The sequence below is a fragment of the Melanerpes formicivorus genome, unplaced genomic scaffold (assembly GCF_026170545.1).
Source record: "Melanerpes formicivorus ecotype bairdi unplaced genomic scaffold, bMelFor1.0.p_v2 SCAF_66, whole genome shotgun sequence".
NCBI lineage: Eukaryota > Metazoa > Chordata > Aves > Piciformes > Picidae > Melanerpes > Melanerpes formicivorus.
The window spans coordinates 2,970,466-2,990,251 of NW_027142418.1; the positions used below are offsets into that span (position 1 = coordinate 2,970,466).

At 54.7% G+C, this 19,786-nt stretch overlaps 2 protein-coding genes across 2 annotated transcripts; one reads left to right on the forward strand and one right to left on the reverse strand.

Annotated features, from left to right (window-relative positions):
• Positions 1-856: 856 nt before the first annotated feature.
• Positions 857-14,017, reverse strand: MKRN2 (makorin ring finger protein 2). The gene is made up of 8 exons (XM_068162670.1): positions 13,727-14,017; positions 13,121-13,249; positions 11,591-11,766; positions 9,706-10,022; positions 7,503-7,717; positions 5,350-5,460; positions 2,803-2,947; positions 857-1,853 (listed from the first exon to the last, which is right to left on the reverse strand). Exons 1-8 carry the CDS (start codon positions 13,750-13,752, stop codon positions 1,713-1,715), a joined length of 1,260 nt encoding a protein of 419 aa, XP_068018771.1. The 5' UTR covers positions 13,753-14,017; the 3' UTR covers positions 857-1,712.
• On the forward strand, positions 13,899-19,703 carry MKRN2OS (MKRN2 opposite strand). The gene is made up of 4 exons (XM_068162671.1): positions 13,899-14,152; positions 14,568-14,617; positions 16,236-16,398; positions 17,524-19,703. The coding sequence occupies exons 1-4, from the start codon at positions 13,947-13,949 to the stop codon at positions 17,741-17,743; spliced, it is 639 nt and encodes a 212-aa protein (XP_068018772.1). The 5' UTR covers positions 13,899-13,946; the 3' UTR covers positions 17,744-19,703.
• The last annotated feature ends 83 nt before the right edge of the window (positions 19,704-19,786 follow it).

The window sequence follows — 19,786 nt, forward strand, 5'->3', positions numbered from 1 at the left end:
AAGGCCTTCACTGCTGCCTTCATCTGCCAGGTCTAAAAAGCAGCTGACAGATGGTTTTACACACTGACAAGCTAAGGCCTGATTTGCAGGAAGCCCTCTTAAAAATTAACCTAGGGGGCAAACACTTGTGGGGAAGAGGAGAGCGAAATGGGGATGCTCCATGGGAGGGAGCTGTTGGCCAGCAGAGCCTGGAGGAGCTCTCCTCTCCAGCCCCTCACAAAAATGCAGTATTCCCATCCAGAATGTCTCTCAGCTTCACTGTTGACCCAGAAATGCCAACCAACAGTTGAAGCAGATAATCCCAGAGCCACTGATTTGGTGCTGTTCAAAAATGTTTTAATCCCAGATTAAGGTTCCTGCTGTTTGCCTTATGACAGTGACCCAGATGCTGGTTTCCCCCATCGAAGCAGCACTCGGTTTGGAGAGGGCTGTTCCACAAGTGCTGCTCTATAGCCTCTGCTTCACAGTACAAAAAACTGTTGTCTCTACCAAGTTAACACAAGGGACTTAGCAGAACTGACTGCTTCTGTCAAACTTCACACTCTGCTTTTGCCAGACAAGCATGAATTGAGCTTTAACACAGAGTTCAGTAATGGTTCTGTTAGCTCTGAAGTGCTGTGCCCCAACACCTCACATCTAGACCTTCAGCTGGAGAAGGCAAAGGGGCAGCTGGAGATGGAGACCTCCTAAAGAAGAACTAGAAGGGAAGGAGTCTCACTCTGACAGAGGTCCCTGGGGATGGAAGAGCCCCTTCCATCCCACTCCCTGTGACAAGAAAAGCAGCAGGTAAAACTGCTCGAGTCATTTGTAACTAAAATGGTTTGTTGTGTAGTGGCAAACTGCAAGATCACTGAGAGAAGGGGATCAGAACATCATTTATTGCATTTAGTGTTGGCTGCTTCATTTAACTGACTCAGGGCTTCCCTTCCAGTTAAATCCATTTGAACAGATGAAACTGAACCAGACCATGACCATGGCTGTTGCAGTGACTGCTGGAGCTACCTCCTCACTCTTCCTTTCCATAACCTAATCTGTGCTGTCAGCTGGGTTTAGCTGTGCTGTGACTCCATCACTGGAGCTCTCCATCAGGCTGGTTGTGCTGCCTGCAGCAGAGGGGCAGCAGGAGATGCCTGCTGTCACTTCACATGGGGGCAAGGACTGAGCTGGCACAGCCTTTGGGAGCCAGGCAGTGTCCAGGCCCCACTGAACCACCCACTGCAAGAATTTACTTACTCTGCACTCCAGCCACTACTTTGGGGTGTCATGGATTAGTTCTTACCTCTCCTTTTTAAGGGAGAGAAAGCCCCAGTGACCATTATCCCCAGGGGGTTTTTGCAGGTAGACATTTAGTTGATTTAGTAAGAAATAAAACACCCAAAGTAACTTTAGCAACAGTTTCAGCAGTTGAGATTCAGGTGCCGAGAGTGGATCTGTATTTATGCCACTGCTGAGCTCACTGTTAGGCCAGAGAGGGAGAAAACCCTCTTGGGCTTCAGGGATTGTTTGGTTTTGTTTTCTTTCCATGCAATTGCTTTAAGTTATTTTCAGTGTTTGCAGTATTTTTGTTGCCATACAAAAACTATCTGGAAACTTGACCAGGACTGCACAAGTAAACCACAGGGGCACATTCATTCTAACTGCTGTAGAGAGTAAAAGCACTGCTAGAGAGTGAGCTGGAGAGCTGCAGCAGACAGCACCTTGAGGTCTCTCTCTTAAGAAGTAGCAGAATCCTCCTCAGCCCCAGAAAGGTGCATGAAAAGTTCTCCCAGTTCTGCGACTTCGTCGTCTGTGCCGCTCACAGTCCTGCTCTCTCTGTCCTCAATGAAGTCCCACAGGCGAACAGAGTTGAAGAACTGCAAGACAGGAGAACCTGGCTGAGCACCAGCTCCTACCTGGCACAGCCTCAGCAAAGCTTTCTCCCTTCTCAGTCTTCCCTGGGTCTTAATGAAGGAAGGAGGTGAGGCTGACAAGCTGGGTTTGTGCTGGGATTTACTGACCTCACTGAGCAGCACTGCCTGGCAAGGTGACCACCCTCCAGTTCAAAAGGGACTCAAGAGAGTCCAAGGGAGGGCTACAAGGATGGTAAGGGACTGAAGCACTGCCTTGTGAAGAGAGGCTGAGAACCCTGGGGCTGTTTAGGCCGGAGAGGAGAAGACTGAGAGGGAATTTGATCAATGTTTATCAATATCTGAGGGCTGGGTGTCAAGAGGGGGGGGACAGGCTCTGCTCACTTGTGCCAAGGGGCAATGGATATAAACTTCAGCACAGGAGCTTCCACCTCAACATGAGGAAGAACTTCTTCACTGTGAAGGCTCCCCAGAAGGGTTGTGGAGTCTCCTTCTCTGGAGACTTTCCAGCCCTCTCTGGCTTTGTTTCACTGTGACCTGTGCTGGGTTCTATGGCCCTGCTCTGGCAGGGGGGTTGGACTGGAAGGTCCCCAGAGGTCCTTTCCAACCCTACCATGCTGTGATGTCATGATTACAGAGCTAAGGGGCTGTACTGACCTTGCTCAGGCTGCTGGCCAGGTCAGAAGCAGCTTTTAAGGCAGCTCTAACTTCTGGAGTTAGTTTGCCAGCTGCACAGAGGCCTGGGAGATGAGGCTTTCATGCTGCAGCTGCAAGCTTCAGCACCACAACTCCTCTGAAGGAAGACTCGCTCTTAATAAAGTGCTGTTCCCTGTGCTTCTCCCTACCACCAGACCTTTACCTCAAGGTGATTCCTTCACTTCTCCAAGTGGTTTGACACCTATCTAAGTGGCCCCCTGGGCAGCCAGGATGGTTGTGGTGACACTGGTTGCCTTACCCGCACTGTCCCCTCGGAGCTGAGCTGCTTCCTTGGTTTCTCAGGCTCAGCTCGGGTCCCGTCTGGATAAGCATGAAGGTAAAGACACTTCCCTCCAAAGGGGCAAGTTCCTTTCCCTTGTTCAAAGTACTTGCAGGGCTTCTTCCTGATTGAGTTAGAAGAGAGAATTACTGGTGAGGAGGTAAAGAGAGTTCACTCTCCAGGGCTGCTTGGCTCAGCCTTAGTGCTGCTGCTGTTAAGATACTGAGAGCTCTGCTCCCCCAGCCCCTGCTGAGCAGCCACAACAGTTAGGAAGGATTATTAAAAGCAAAGACAAAACTACACAAAAGAACAGGAGCATGAGTCAAAACCATTGGCTGGGAAGTGAGGGAGGGTCAAATAATGGTATCCATCCTACACAGCTGCATTATTGACCACAACAAACAACTCCTTTGCTGCTTTCCCAGCAACATTCCTCTCCTGTGTTTCCCACCACTACATTTTTATGAACCAGTTCCTCCCCTCACCTCCTTTGGAAGATTGTTTAAGGGCCAGAGTGGTCTTAGGGTGATGTTTGGACTCCATGAACTTGGAGGTCTTTTTTTTTTCAACTGAAACTATGATTCTATGGCAATGCTTTGTGAATTCCAGTTTCCAGCTGCTCTGCTCTGTGCCTCAACCAAGCTGCTCTGCTCTGTGCCTGAACCAAGCTGCTCTGCTCTGTGCCTGAACCAAGCTGCTCTGTGGGGGCAGTTCTCACAAGGGTGTCCCCTACAAAGGCAGAGGGGTGGAGGGTTCTGGAGAGAAAATGCCACTGAGCTTGTCAACTGAGCCTGCAACTATGTGAACTTGAATGAAACAGTCATGAAACTGCTTCCTAAGACAGACACAGTCTGGAAAATAGCAGCTAAAGGGAGAAGAAAGTCCAGCACTAACCAAACCCCACAGCTCAGACCCTGCAGAATGAATTGCTCTAGTTTTGGAAGTTAAATGGTCTGTGACTCCCAGGTTCCCAGGCCTGGTTTTTGCTTCATCCTGCACCCATACAAATGGGAATGGATTTGTGCTGGCATGATCCCTGCTCTTTAAATTCCACTTTTCCATCCCCTGCACTGTGAAATCTTCACATTAACCTGACTGCCCAGAGCTCTGCCCATAGAATTTCCACACCAAAGATGCTTTTCTCCACAAGACAATGCACTGCTCTTAGCTCAGCTGATGAGCAGTGCCCCTTTTTGCATTCTCTTCCCTCCAAGAGGTTGCCAAAAGCCAATGCCCAAGGCTGCCTGACACTTCCCTTCCAGTGACAGCAGCTGATGTGTAAAAGATGCTAAGCTGAGGCTGCCCTCAAAGCCCTCATGAATTACAATGGAAAACCAAAGCAGCAGCAGGGGACTGGAAACAAACTGCACCTGAAGAACCTCAAAATCATTCCTTTTATTCAAGTATCTTGCCAGGCTGTGAGCATAACAAACAAGGTGCTGTATTAAGCATGCAGCAGAGTGGTTCTGCTTCCAGCAATTCTGCTGCTGCATCAGAAGAGGACTCCAGGCCTGCCAGCTCCCCCAGCAGCTGAACACCTTATAGCAACAGCCTCACACAAGGTTGTCTTTTGTGCTGCACTGCCAAGGGTAGCTTTGAAGGTTGGTGCACATCAGAGAACCAAAGCTGCACAACCTTCAGTCCATGCTGGCTTGGGTCAGGCACAGCCCTGCTTGTTTACCTTAGAGCAGGCAAGGAGATAAAGCCAGGGGGGGCCTGCTGTGAACCATCAAACCCCTACGCACTCCAGGCAAAGCTGCTGGAAAATCAGCCCTCAGGAGACCTCTCCCAGTGCTCCAAGCACAGCACAAAGCCTTACTAGACAATAAAAGGAATGCAGCCAGGTGATATTTCCCATTTCCAGGTGACATGACAAAAGCCCTGTCCATTTTTATCCCTTATTTCTAAAGGCTATCCATTTCCCTCCCCTCTTTGTTCTGCTCAGCAGCTGCCAAGCTCCCAGGCGCTTAGGGCTCAGCAAAACGCAAGGTGGGCAACTGAACTGGAACAGCCTCAGCGCTGCAGAGCACCTCATTGCTCTCTGCAGCTCCTGAGGGGAGGCTGGAGCCAGGCAGGGGCAGCCTCTTCTCCCAGGTAACAGGACAAGAGGAAATGGTCTCAAGTTGCACCAGGGGAGGTTTAGGTTGGACATGAGGAAGAATTTCTTTGCTTCAAGAGTGGTCAGGGATTGGAACAGGCTGCCCAGGGAGGTGCTGGAGTCACCATCCCTGGAGGTGTTCACAAAACACTTGGATGAGGAGCCTGGGGACATGGTCTAAGATATCAGGTTATGGATAGACTTAATGGTCCTTGAGGTCTTTCCCAACCAGGCAGTCCTATGAGTCTATGACTGTGAATCCTTTCTGACCCACAGTGATGCGTCAGACCTCCCTGTGGCCAGCAAAGGGCAGCGCCGAGAGAGCTGAAGAGCGCTCTGCAGAAAGGTCTGTAATTACCCTTTGACTCAGTGCTGCTGTACCTCTCTTAAGGACAATGTAACACAGTGTCTGTGGTTTCTGGACTCACCCCACTCCCTGCTTAAAGGCTTCAATCAGTTGGTTCTTCTTCTCCTGGTCCTCCACCCAGTAGGCGCTGGGGATGACGAACTCGGAGATGACGCGGCACTCCGGGCACGACCTGCGGGCAAGGCAAACCAAAGCTCTCACTGCCCCACAGCCCAGGCTCAACCAACCTGCCAGCAACAGCACTCCCTGAGGGAAAGGCAGATGCTTTGCCACCCCTCCTCACACACACACACAGACCTCTTGGTTACTTTTTTCAGGAACTCTCAGCATGGTGGGGTTGGAAGGGACCTCTGGGCATCATCCAGTCCAACCCCCCTGCTAAAGCAGGGCACCCACAGCAGCTTGCCCAGGATCAAATTGGCCATGGGGTGTTTGGAAGCTCTGCAGAGAAGGAGACTCCACAACCTCTCTGGGCAGCCTGCTCCAGGCCTCCAGCACCCTCACACCAAAGAATTTTCTCCTGATGCTCAGGTGGAACCTCCTGGGTTGCAGTTTGTGCCCCTCAGTCCCAGTCCCATACTGGTTACATCCCAGTGCAGTCTGTAACCAAAGCTGTGCAGAACAGGCTGCTTTGGGCACCAGGCTGAAAATGCTTCTCACTGTTTGCTCAGCAAGCTATAACCTGAGGGAGCTTTCAAGGAGGAAGAGGAAGCTGCCCTAACTGGATGTTTGAAATCCTCTCCTCTGAGGAGCAGCAAGTTGGGAATCTCTGTTTGGTAGTCAGAAAGTGGAGGGATTTACTCAGCTGTGTGGTGAGTGGTTCAGTGAGCTTGAGGGAGCTGGCATTCAGACACAAGTCCAGTAATGAAGCACACAGGACTAAAGAGGTCACTGTTTGTGCACCAGGGTACTGTGAGGGACAGAGGTTACCAAGAGCTAAGCTGTTCCAGGGTCCACTCTGCCCAGCATCAACACCATGAGAGGGCTACAGCTCCATGAACCAAGCTCTTCCCACATGGAACTGCAGCACCAAAGAACACCTGAAGTGTCCTGTTGGTCCTGGGGGTGCTTCTCACAGCCACGCTCCAACATCCTGCAATCTTTCAGCATCTGGACCAGCATTTTCTGAGCTCAGATCTTACTGTCCTCTAAGTCACTATTTACAGCTACAAATCTCCCCTCAGCAGTGTCATTTCCACGTGGAGTCAAAGCCCATCTCATCTGCCCAGCACACAGGAGAACTCTTGTTTAACAGAGACTGTGATCCATGGAATGATTTGGTTTGGAAGGGACCCTGAATATCATCCAGTTCCAACCCCCTGCCAGGGGCAGGGACACTTTCCACCAGCCCAGGTTGCTCAAGGCTTCATCCACATAATGGTAGGGGCTGGAAGGGACCTCTAGAGATCATCTAGTCCAACCTTAGTATCATAGGATCAGTCAGGGTTGGAAGGGACCACAAGGATCAGCTAGTTCCAACCCCCCTGCCATGGGCAGGAACACCCCACACTAGATCAGGCTGCCCAGAGCCTCATCCAGCCTGGGCTTAAACACCTCCAGGGATAGGGCCCCAACCACCTCCCTGGACAACCCATTGCAGGGCTTCACCACTCTCATGGTGCAGAACTTCTTCCTCACATCCAGCCTGAATCTCCCCACCTCCAGCTTCATTCCATTCCCCCTAGTCCTATCACTACCTGAGATCCTGAGCAGTCCCTCCCCAGCCTTCCTGTAGGCCCCCTTCAGATACTGGAAGGCCACAATGAGGTCACCTCAGAGCCTTCTCTTCTCCAGACTGAACAGCCCCAACTCCTTCAGTCTGTCCTCATAGGAGAGGTGCTCCAGCCCTCTGCTCATCCTCGTGGCCCTTCTCTGGACACCTTCCAGCACCTCCAGATCCCTCTTGTAATAGGGGCTCCAGAACTGGAGGCAGTACTCCAGGTGGGGTCTCACCAGGGCTGAGCAGAGGGGGAGAATCACCTCCCTTGCCCTGCTAGCCACACTTCTCCTGATGCAGCCCAGGATCTGATTGGCTTTGTGGGCTGCAAGTGCACACTGAGAGCTCATGTTGAGCTTCTCATCCACCAGCACCCAACCTGGCCTTGAACACCTCCTGGGAGAGGACATCCACAATCTCCCTGGGCAAACTGCTCCAGTGTCTCACCCCTCCCCGTCCCCCCCATCAGCATAAGTCCTCATTGAACATCAACTTACTTGATGATGGGGTTCTCAAACTGCTTGGCACACCTCCACTGCCGGATGCAGGACAGGCAGTAGGTGTGATTGCAGTTGGACAGGATCCCAAACCTCCTCTCGGAGGCTGAGGGCTTCTCGTACACCACTTCCATGCAGATGCTGCACACTTTGTCCTGACTGGCCTGGAAGGCAAAGGCCTTCTCCATCTCGTGCTCAAACGCTGCCATGCACATCTGTCCCAGGAGAGGTGACATTGGTTACTGCACCCCAGGCACCACCCTCTGCCCTGCCAGACACAAGAGTCTGCGGAGGGGCCCACGGCACACTGCTCAAGAGCATCATTCCCACCCCTCAGCACTGGCACTCAAAGGTGAAATTCAATCCCACGTTTCAGCCCTTCCATCATCTCTGCAGCTTCAGAACTAAGCTTGTCCCAACACTCTGCCTTTACACCTTTCCCTGTCTCTGGCAGGGAACAGGTACTGCCCAAGGAGGTCCTTCAAACACTCCTCAAGCCATCTCTGTCAGATGGGTGCCACACTGAGGACAGCACTCTGCTTGTTGGTAAGGCCGCACTCAATCAGCAGATGAACACCAAGCCTTGCCCAGCTGAGGGATCCATCTCTTCTGACAGGCTTTCCACAGCACTTCTCCAGCACCTCAATGTCCTTCTGGGACTGAGGGCCCCCAAAACTGGAACCAGATGGAGCCTCACCAGTGCCCAGCAGAGGGGCACAATCCCTTCCCTACTATTACTGATCCAGGCCAGGATGCTGGTGGCCTTCTTGGCCACCTGGGCACTGCTGGCTCATGTTCAGCCAGCTGTCAATCAGCATCCTCAGGTCCTTCTCCACTGGCTGGTTTCCAGCCACTCTGCCCTCAGCCTGGAGTGTCCATGGGGTTGTTGTGACCCAAGCACAGGACCCAGCACTTGGCCTTGCTGAATCTCAGCCCACTGGCCTTGGCCCAGGTCCCTCCAAAGAGCCTCCTGCCCTACTCCCACCCAGCTTGGTGTCATCTGCAAACTCACTGAGTGTGCCTGGATCCCCTTGTGCAGATCACTGATAAAGGCATTACAGAGAACTGGCCTCAAAAGGGAGCCGTGGGGAGCACCACTTGTGACCAACTGGGTTTAACTCTTTGGGCCCAGGCAGCCAGCCAGGTTTGACCCAGTGAAGAGCACACCTGGACCAAGGCCTGAGCAGCCAGGAACAGTGACCCTGGCTGCTCAGGATCAGTTTTAAAGGCAGACAAACTATGAACCAGCAGCTTTTGGGAACGGGTTCTTCTGCAAAGCTCAGCTTTGGATTTGAGAGCAAACCAACCAAACCCTTCAGTGAGCACAGCACAGCACCCACCACTTAGAATCACAGAGTTGTTTTGGGTGGGAAAGGCCTTTGAGATCATCCAGGCCAACTCTACCAGGTCTGGGGCTAAACCATGTCCCCTTAGCACCATATCTCTGCCTCTTTAACACCCCTCCAGGGATGCAGATTCAACCAGCTCCCTGAGGAGCCTGTTCCAGGCTTTGAGAACCCTTTCAGGGAAGAAGTTTCTTCAAATGTCTAACCTAAACCCTGGGGCAACTTGTGGCCATTTCCCCTCCTCACAGAAAGGTGGGGGTTGGAAGGGACCTCTGATGATCCAAAGCAGGATCACCTAGGGCAGGTGTTGCATCCAGATGGGGCTTGAAAGTCTCCACAGACTCCACAGCCTCTCTGGGCAGCCTGCTCCAGGGCTCCAGCACCCTCACACCAAAGAGTTTCTCTTCATGCTGAGGTGGAACTTCCTGTGTTCCAGTTTGCATCCACTGCCCCTTGTCCTGTCAGAGAACACCACTGCCAAGAGCCTGGCCCCTCCTTCCTGACACCACCCCTCACACATCTATGAGCATTGATCATAGAAACACAGAACTGTCAGGGCTGGAAGGGACCCTGAGGATCATCCAGCTCCAACCCCCCTGCCATGGGCAGGGACACCTCACACCACAGCAGGTTGCTCACAGCCTGGCTGCAAACACCTCCAGGCATGAGGCTTCCACCACCTCCCTGGGCAGCCTGTGCCAGTCTCTCACCAGCCTCATGCTGAAGCATTTCTTCCCCACAGCCAGGCTGCATCTCCCCACTCCTAGTTTTGCTCCATGTCCCCCACCCCCATCACTGCTGATTGGATCCCCCCTCAGGCTGCTCTTCTGCAGCCCCAGCAGCCCCAGGCCCCTTACCATCTCGTGAGCCTTCCTCTGCTCGGGGTCGAAGGGGTGGAGCACCTGCAGGCCGCAGACCTGGCAGAGGTCTCCGTGCAGGTAGGGGCAGCGCTCGCCGAGGCGGCAGGCTCCCGCCGCCGCGTAGGGACACAGCTGCTGCGCCGCGCCGCCGCCCGCCGCCGGCTCCTCCAGCCCGCTGCAGATGGCTTCCAGGTAGGAGTGAGGCTTCACCTCGGGCTGCTCCGACGGGCAACCGCCCCAGGGCGCCTCTGCCCTGCCGCCGGCCTGCTGCTGCTGCTGCTGCTGCGGCTGCTGCTCCGCCGGCCCGCACAGATCTGCGCAACACAGACCCAGGGCAGGCCTGCAGGGGTGCACACGGCCACCGGCACCCAGGGGCACCTGGGCACCCAGGGGCACCCCAGGGACCATGGCCTGCCGCACCTGGGCACCCAGGGGCACCCCAGGGACCATGGCATGCCGCACCTGCACACCCAGGGGCACCCCAGGGACCATGGCCTGCCGCACCTGCGCACCCAGGGGCACCCCAGGGACCATGGCCTGGCTCAGCTGGGCACCCAGGGGCACCACAGACACACCAGGGACCATGGCCTGGCTCAGCTGGGCACTGAGTGCCACCACAGACACAGCAGGGACCAACCCTAAAGCTCCCCTGGCACAATTTCAGGCCATTTGCTCTCATTCTGTTACCTGATAACTAGTTAGAAGAGGCCAACCCCCACCTCACTGCAACCTCCTCTGCAGTCAGCAGGGACATCTCCAATCAGCTCAGGCTGCTCAGGGCCACATCAAGCCTGACCTTGACTGTCTCCAGGGATGGGGCCTCCACCACATCCCAGGGCAATCCACTCCAGCATTTCACCACCTTTGCTGTGCAGAACTTCCTCCTGAGGTCCAACCTGAATCTACCCTGCTCCAGTTGCACACCATTCCCCCTTGTCCTGTCTCTACCAAGCTCTTCTGAACAGTCCCTCCCCAGCTCTCCTGTAGCCTCCTTCAGGTACTGGAAGGCTGCTCTAAGGTCTGCCTGGAGCCTTCTCTTCTCCAGGCTGAACAAGCCCAGCTGCCTCAGCCTGTCTCCACAGGGGAAGTGCTCCAGCACTCTGATTATCTTTGTGGCCTGATCATTCTCTGGACCCTCTCCATCAGGGTCTTGTTTCTGCATTAAGGGCCCCAGAGCTGGACACACCACTCCAGGTGAGGCCTCACCAGAGCAGAGTGCCACAATCACCTCTCTGGATCTGCTGGCCACACATCTTTTGATGCAGCCCAGGATGTGACTTGCTGCAAGTGCCCACTGCCTGCTCATGTCCAGCTTCTCACCCACCAGCACCCCCAAGTCCTTTTCTGCAGGGCTGCTCTCAATTTCATCACCCCCCAGCCTGTTATCAGTATCTAGGATTGCCCCAACCTAGGTGGAGGACCTTGCACTTTGCCTTAGAGAGTCAAAGGAAGTTCTCCTCAACCACCTTTGCAGTCTGTCCAGGTCCCTCTGGATGGCACCTATCCCTCAGCCTTATCAGCTGCACCACTCAGCTTGCTGTCACCTGCAAACTTGCTCCTGGTGCCCTCAATCTTGCTCCCTGTATCACTCATGAAGGTATTGAACAGCTCTGGTCCCAGTACCAGTGGCCCCCGAGGGACACCACCTGTCACCTGTCTCCAGCTGGACACGGAGCAGTTGACCACTGCCCTTTGTAAGCAATCATCCAGCCAGTTCCTTAGGCACTGGACAGCCCACCCACCAAACCCAGCCCTCTGCAGCTCACAGGCAACTCTGCCTGTGTCCCTCCAGCAAAACCCCAGCCAGAAGAGGAGAAGAACAAAGCAGCTCCTATCAAGGGCGAGGCAGGAGGAGGACAAGGACAGCAGCACTCCCACTCACTTCTGTCCCTGAGCACCAGCGTCTTCTTCTCCCGCTTGCCAGGCCCCTGCAGCTTGCTCCGGGTGCTGGGGGCAGCGTGCTCGGGCGGGGGGCGAGGGCTGTGCAGCGAGGCCGAGGGCGGGGGAGGCGCAGGGGCCGCGGCGCCCCCCGGGGCAGGGAGCCTGACGTGGTCATACCTGCGGAGGGAACAGGCACAGTGAGCAGCAGGGAGGGCCCGGGGGTGCCAGCTGGCAGCAGCTGAACGGCAGCCAGCAGTGCCCCGCTGGCCAAGAAGGCCACCAGCAGCCCGGCCCGGATCAGCAACGGTGTGGGCAGCAGGAGCAGGGCAGGGACTGCCCCCCTGTGCTCAGCACTGCTGACACCACACCCCAAGCACTGGGTTCGGTTTTGGGGCCCTCACTCCAAGGACACTGAGGTGCTGGAGCAGGCCCAGAGAAGGGCAATGAAGCTGGGAAAGGGTCTGGAGAGCAGGGCTGGTAAAGAGCAGCTGAGGGAACTGGGGTTGTTTAGTCTAGAGAAGAGGAGGCTGAGGAGAGACCTCATTGCTCTCTACAGCTCCCTGAAAGGAAGTTGGAGTGAGGTGGGGGTTGGTCTCTTCTCCCTGCTATCAGGTGATAGAAGAGAAAATGACCTGAAATTGTGCCAGGGGAGGGTTAGGTTGGAGATTAGGAAAAGTTTCTTTGCTGCAAGAGTGGTCAGGGACTGGAACAGGCTGCCCAGGGAGGTGGAGGAGTCCCCATCCCTGGAGGTGCTCAAGAAACAATGCAGCCATGGCACCTTGGGACAAGGTTTAATGGCCATGGTGGTGTTGGGTTGGCAGTTGGACTTGATGATCTCAGAAGGATTTTCCAACTGAAACACTCCTGTGACTCTCTGGATTCTCTTCTATTCTATGCTCAGCTTGGCACTGTGCTTCTCTGATAAATATTCATAATACTGCACAGCTGCTTCGTTTTCTCTAAGGATTGGTGTGGTAAGTTGACTGAGCTGCTCCTTCTCTTTCAAGGCTAGACTCAGGTCTCTCAGCCTCCAAAAATGGATGTCTCTAAAGCCTCCTTCAGAGGCACCCAGCCTGGCATGTGCCTATTAAGCCAGCTCTTTGTCACCCCCTCACACAAACAGGTTTGCTGGCATTTCTCAGGGCAGCATCAAAACCCTGGGCAGCAGGGAGTGGTGTTTTGTGATGCTTCCCCCTGCAAGCTGCAACACTCAGACTTTGTGCTCCCACACCACAGGCAGCAACAGAAGGAGAGGAAATGGGCCCTAAGTTGTGCCAGGGGAGCTTTACATTGGCTATGGGGACACAAAGTCTCTACTGAGCGGTCAGGCGTTGGAACAGGCTGCCCAGGGAGGGAGCTTAACATATTATTCCATCCTTTTTGTCATATTTTCTTAACCTTTGATTAATGGTTGGAGTTGATGATCTCAAAGGTCTCAAGGTGATGATCTCAAACTAAAACAACTCTACCACCCCCCGGGGTTTCAAAGCTGCCCGCGTGTGCACTCACTGTTCCGAAGAGAGGTCTTTACCTGCAGCGAGTTCCGTAGGCACACTGTCCCTTCTGGTAGTACTTGCAGACGGTGGAGGATTTGCTTGTAGATAAGTCATGTGAGAACAGACACTTACTTCCCTCCCGACACACTCCCTGCAAATAGTACCTGGGGGCACAAGCAGGTCTGGTCAGGGCTGTTTAGTGAAGATCGGCGTCAGGACGCTTTTACTTCCCGGAGTAAACTGAAGAGCGTCTCCGACCAGCCCCGAGCTCGCAGAGTGCAGACCCCTGCTGCACACGGGGGAGGGCAGCAGCTCCCTGTGCGCACCGCTCCCCGCCGCCGGCAGCGCCGGGCACGGGGCGCCGGGCACAGGGCGCCGGGCACGGGGCGCCGGCTCCCGGGAGCGGCACCCTGCCCGTTCCCGACCTGGCAGTAAGCTCTGCCCAGCGCAGCCTTTCCCGGATGGAGGACAAGGCGCTCCCCCAGCGTGTGCCGGGGGCCAGGCCGACGACATGCCGGCAACCGGGGGCGGCCGCCGCAACCTTGCCTGGCTACGAGCAGGCCGCGAGCGGCCCGGCGGGGCCGGGGCCGGGGCCGGGGCCGGGAGGCAGAGGGCAGGCCGCGGGCCCGGGCGGCGCTCACCTGCAGGTCACCTGCTTCGTGCTCATCTCTCCTCGCGCCAGCCCCCTCTGCCCGCCGGGCCGGCCGGCGCCCCGCGCCGCGCTCCGAGGTTCCGCTGAGCAGCGGAGAGGAAGGGCGGGGCCGGAACGCCGCCTCCCGCCCGCCGGCGGCCCGCACGGACACCATTCACCGAGGCACCGCGCACCGGGGCGGGGCGGCTGGGACGCGGCGCGGAGCTGCCATGGCGGACGCTGCCATCCTGCGGGTGCGGCACTGCGGCGCCCACATCTTCTGCCGGCGGCTCCCGCGGCTCTGTCCCGCCTGCGGCCTCCCCCTGCGCGGGGCCGGGCTGGCCGCCGCCCCCCTCCGCCTGCCCAGCCCCTTCCGCCACGGCCACCGCCAGCCCCGCGCCTTCCTGCTCCGGCCCACCACCGGCACCTTCCTCGGGTAGGGCCCGGCGAGCGAGCGAGGACGGGAGGACGGACGGGCGGCGGGAGGCAGCGGCTGGAGAGCCACACCGTAGGCCAGGGACAAAGGTCCGGAGGGAAAGCAGCTTTGCGGTGGTTTTCAGGAGTTTTCCCGGTGCTGGAGCGATGCCTGCAGCCCCAGCAGCACCCATGACCTCCTGCTGAGGTCCCCAGCCCCGCACCGGGGAGCTGCCACAGACCTGGCTCTAAGCCCTTACGGACCCCGTTTCTGGGAGCGCAAAGGCCTTTCCCAGGCATCCTACCTAGAGTTTTGCCTGCTGGGTCCTGGCAGCGTGGCGATGAGTGTCACCTGCTCTGAGAGGGAGCCAGCGTCAGGGTCTCTAGCGGGGACAAGCCGTGCTGCCATCCCTCGCCAACACCAGTTTTTCTTCCAGAGGATACGATGGGGAATCGGATCTTCATGTGGGAATAACCAACAGTCATGGTAAAAAGCACCTCGTACCTCATAGTTGCCTTACAGACTCACTCCCACCTCCCGTACCTTGTAGTTAGGCTGTGTGCCCAGTTCAGCTTTGCCCCCTGCCAGCCTGAGGTAACCCAAGTTATCTGACAGCCAACTCAGAACCACCTCTGCCTTTGTGGCAATGTCTGGTCCCAGTTAAAAACGGGAGCTGCACCACCCAAACATCTGATGCTTTGCTTCCTCAGTGTGCTGCAGGGATCAGCACCAGGAGCTTAGCTCTTCTCTGTACAAGAGGTACCAAAACACTCTCTTAGGCTAAGAGTTTCTCTGGCCTGGCAGCATTGAGCCTGCAGAACTTCACCATCAGGCTGTGAGCCATGCAGTGAGACCTGGCCAGGCTGGGGAGCTGGCAAAGGGGAATCAGATCAGGTTCAACAGGAATCATGTAGAGTCCTGCACCTGGGGAGGAACACCACCGTGCACCAGTACAGATTAGGGGTTGACCTGCTGGGAAACAGCTCCACAGAGAAGGGTCTTGGGAGTCCTGGCAGACAGTAAGTTACCCAGGGGACAGGAATGTGCCTTGTGGCCAAGGCCAGTGGTCTCCTGGGTGCATGGAGTGTGACCAACAGGTCGAGGGAGGTTCTTCTCCCCCTCTGCCCTGGTGAGACCACATCTGGAGCATTGTGTCCAGTTCTGGGCTCCCCAGTTCAAGAGAGACAGGGAGCTACAGAGATAGTGTGGTGGGGGCTATGAAGATGCTGAAGGGACTGGAACAGCTGTCTGATGAGGACAGTCTGAGAGACTTGGGGCTGTTCAGCCTGGAGAAGAGCAGCCTGAGAGGAAATCTTATTAATGTTTATAATCTGAGGGGTGGGTGTCAGGAAGGGGCCAGTCTCTTTTCAGAGGTGTCCTGTGACAGGACAGGGGACAATGGATACAAGCTGGAGCCCATAGAGGTTGTGGAGTCTCCTTCTCTGGAGACACAGGACCCATCTGGATGCATTCCTGTGTGACCTGCCCTCGGTGACCAGGCTTTGGCAGGGGGCTTGGACTTGATAATCTCTGGTAGGGGTTGGAAGGGGGCTCCAGTGTATTGCTCTGTGACTTTCCAAAGCCACACACTGCTCCTCACCCTGCACAGAATGGCATTTGCAGGTGACTTGTGCTCCTGCCACAGGGAAATCCAAAGCCAAGCAGTCTGCTTTACAGAAGTTTGGACTTGGGCAGTTTTTGTTAACTCTAAGAATGCCCCTGAACAAAACCAAAGCCAAACACCAACCCAAACCACAAATGGCATTTCAAAAAGCCACATTAACACCAGCTGCTCTTGGAGGAGAAATCTCACCTGTGATGTCTAACAGGAAAATGATCCAATTTGAGGGGCCTGAAAAGGAGGCCTGGTTGTCCCTGAGTTGCCTTCATCAAGAGCAACTGAAATTCCAGTGGAAAAGAAGAGGTTTTGATAAAAGCAAGGGTTGACTGCAGTGTCTGCTGTGTAGCTGCAGCTGATGGGAAGCCAGGGTGTGGGTACTCCAAGGCAGTATGGCAAACTAGGAGCAGCAGTCATCCCTTAGAACAAAAAGGCTTTGGCTGTGTTCTGCAGTGCCACCTGACATCTGCTGCTCTCCATTCCCAGGTGTGGTATACAATTACAACCAAGAGGGCATCCACAGAGCTCAGACTGGATGGGAACAGTGCATTAGTATCCCACTAGTACAGCCAGACATGTTTGAGCTGCTCCAGCAGTGGGACCAGCTCCTAGAGGAATTCTCTGTGGGAGAGGCCTGGCTTCCTCACAGGTATGTAGCTGAAGAGCTGGGTGCAATGGCAGATCTGAGTCTGGGATCTAGACTGGGGTAGTAAATTGGGTTGCTCTATTCCAGGCTCTGGGAGGGGTCTGGAATTCAGGGCCCTGCTCCCTAGAGCACATTTCTAACAGACCACTCCACACAGTGCTGTCAGGCATCTCTGAGACTCACTAAACAGAGTATTCTGAAGTTGTGAGTAATAAACTCAGCTGCTGGAATGTAAAAGCTCTAAAATAAAAGATCATTTTAGGGAAGCTTTCTCAGCAAAAAAAAAAGCCTCACACCCACCCAGTTCAATGAAACATCACCATTGAGAGTGTGCCATTGGTTACAGAAGTAGAGCAGTCCAGGAGAACAGTCTCAAGCTGTGCCAGGGGAGGTTTAGGCTGGATGTTAGGAAGAAACTCTTCCCAGAAAGAGAGATTGGCCATTGGGATGTGCTGCCCAGCTTCTAGTAGCTATAACTTGTGATGAATGGATCTGGAGCCCCTATTACAAGAGGGATATGGATGTGCTGGAAGGTGTCCAGAGAAGGGCCATGAGGATGAGCAGAGGGCTGGAGCTCCTCTCCTATGAGGACAGACTGAAGGAGTTGGGGCTGTTCAGTCTGCAGAAGAGAAGGCTCTGAGGTGACCTAATTGTGGCCTTCCAGTATCTGCAGGGGGCATACAGGAAGGCTGGGGAGGGACTGCTCAGGATCTCAGGTAGTGATAGGACTAGGGGGAATGGAATGAAGCTGGAGGTGGGGAGATTCAGGCTGGAGGTGAGGAGGAAGTTCTTCCCCATGAGAGTGGTGAAGCCCTGGAATGGGTTGTCCAGGGAGGTGGTCGAGGCCCCGTTCCTGGAGGTGGTTAAGCCCAGGCTGAATGAGGCTCTGGCCAGGCTGATCTAGTGTGGGGTGTCCCTGCCCATGGCAGGGTGGTTGGAACTAGATGATCCTTGTGGTCCCTTCCAACCCTGACTGATTGTATGATACCATGATTTGAGCACCAGTGTTGCAGCAAGGTGGCAGTGGCTGGAGAGCTGTACTTCCTTATCTTAGTCAGGAGAATAATCCTCCATGCAGAGTGATCAGTGCCTTTGTGTTACCTGTCCCTGCTGGGCTGTTTTCCCTAGGTATGAAGAGCATGACCACAACTGCTACACATACGCCCTGGCCTTCGTCAACAGCATCCTGGCCGCACAGGGGAAAGAGCAGCTGAGCAAAAGGGAATTCACCGAGAGGTTTGTGATCCCCCAGACAAGGAGAGCTTCCAAATACATCACTCTGCATCAGGAGCTCACAGCTAAGGACTTCTACATTGTACCCCTTCCTGATCCCCCAAAAGAGTGCTGACCTCAGGGATCATCAAGCCCAACCTCTCACCCAACACCAGCTCATCAACTAAACCATGGCACCAAGTGCCTCAGCCAGGCTCTTTCAAAACACTTCCAGTGATGGTGACTCCACCACCACCCTGGGCAGCACATCCCAATGGCAAGAGGTATGCTGAGGTCAGATTTCTACAGTGCATCCTCTGGGGCAATTTCACTTTATTTCCTTATGTGCTGGTTTAAGGAAATCATTTCAGCTTTGTTTCACAGAGTGGTTTGGTTTGGAAGGGATCTTAACAATCACCTAGTTCCAATCCCCCTGCCACAGGCAGGGACACCTTCCAGTAGACCAGGTTGCTCAATGCCCTGTCCAACCTGTTCCAGTGTCTCACCACTTTCACTGTAAAGAATTTCTCCCTGTCTAAATCTCCCCTTTTCCAGCTTAAACTCCTCAGTTTCCTTCTGCTGATTTCTGCAAGGCAAGCTGCCTTGGGTCTAGCTGTGAATCCAAAGCTGGAGAAGTCACCACACATGACTGAGGGGTTTGTCCACATCTAGAACTGAAACACCTTGCCACAATAGAGCCAACACATCTCTGGCCTGGGCAAGCTCTTACATGATGAACATTTGAGATCCTCCCAGCAGAAGGCACATCCAATGACAGCAAAGTTTAGAAGACCTTCCACTCCCAAGTGTTCCATGGCTCCCTGCATTTGTGACATGGCTTTACAATCTGAACTACCAAAGAAAATCTGAGGTGGTGTCACTGTCACCAGCTGGAACCCCTCACTGCTGCTGCACCAAAGCCTGAAATGGAAGACAAACACCTGGATCTAAAGCAGCAGCACTTCAGAGTGCAGTGTAGCTGATACTTAGCCTCCTGGCTCTACTCCAAAGACAGCTGAATACCTGCTGGGTGGGTTGGTTGGTTTTCCAGTTCTGGCTTAGCAGTGGCCACCATCACATTCAAGACCCTGCACCCTAGCTGAATGAATCTCACACAAAGAGTCAGAAAACTGCAAGCACCCAGCACAGCAAGGCAGAAGTGCTCAGCACTGCTCTGCTGCTCCCTCCAAAACACACATGCCTGGGCAGAGCAAGAAGAGCTAGGAGTGCCCTGTGAAAATAAATGTGCAGGCTGCTGGAGTTGCTGGGTAAACCAGGAAAAAAGCAGGGATGGAACTGAGACTCTGGTCAAGTCAGAGAGACTGAGCTCAGCAAATCTTATTTTGTGCTCACAAACCCATCTTCAGCAGAAGTAAAAGGCATTGACTTGTGCTCAGGGCATCTTGCTGTCATGGGGCCAATGGCATCCTGGCCTGCATCAGAACAGTGTGGCCAGCAGGAGCAGGGAAGTCATTCTGCCCTGTGCTCAGCACTGGTTAGGCCACACCTTGAGTCCTGTGTCCAGTTCTGGGCCCCTCAGTTTAGGAAAGATGTTGAGCTGCTGGAAGGTATCCAGAGAAGGGCAACAAAGCTGGGGAGGGGGCTGGAGCACAGCCCTGTGAGGAGAGGCTGAGGGAGCTGGGGTTGCTTAGCCTGGAGAAGAGGAGGCTCAGGGGAGACCTTCTTGCTCTCTCCAACTCCCTGAAGGGAGGTTGTAGCCAGGTGGGGGTTGGTCTCTTCTCCCAGGCAAGCAGCACCAGAACAAGAGGACACAGTCTCAAGCTGTGCCAGGGATGGTTCAGGCTGGATGTCAGGAAGAAGTTTTTCACAGAATGAGTGATTGGCCATTGGGATGTGCTGCCCAGGGAGGTGGTGGAGTCACCACCCCTGGAGGTGTTTAAGAGGAGCCTGGCTGAGGCACTTGGTGCCATGGTTTAGTTGATCAGATGGTGTTGGGCGAGAGGTTGGACTTGATGATCTTTGAGGTCTTTTCCAACCTGGCTAATTTTATTCTATTCAGGCTGAAAATCCCAAGCGACGATCAAGCTGGAGAAAGGTGGCTAACACCTAACTGCTGATCAGTGCTTAGACCCTGTCCTTGCACATTTCTATGATTCTGGGGAGAGTTCCTCAATTCTGAGTGGTGCTTGTGAAAGTGAGGCACAACTCCAGGGTCTAG

Coding starts and splice junctions, on each gene's coding strand:
- MKRN2OS (XM_068162671.1), top strand. CDS start 13,947: ATGGCGGACGCTGCCATCCTGCGGGTGCGGCACTGCGGCGCCCACATC. Junction 14,153..14,567: donor ACCACCGGCACCTTCCTCGG/GTAGGGCCCGGC, acceptor TTTTTCTTCCAG/AGGATACGATGGGGAATCGG. Junction 16,399..17,523: donor GAGGCCTGGCTTCCTCACAG/GTATGTAGCTGA, acceptor TGTTTTCCCTAG/GTATGAAGAGCATGACCACA.
- MKRN2 (XM_068162670.1), bottom strand. CDS start 13,752: ATGAGCACGAAGCAGGTGACCTGCAG. Junction 10,023..11,590: donor GCTGGTGCTCAGGGACAGAA/GTGAGTGGGAGT, acceptor TGTGTTGCGCAG/ATCTGTGCGGGCCGGCGGAG. Junction 5,461..7,502: donor TTTGAGAACCCCATCATCAA/GTAAGTTGATGT, acceptor CCTTGCCCGCAG/GTCGTGCCCGGAGTGCCGCG.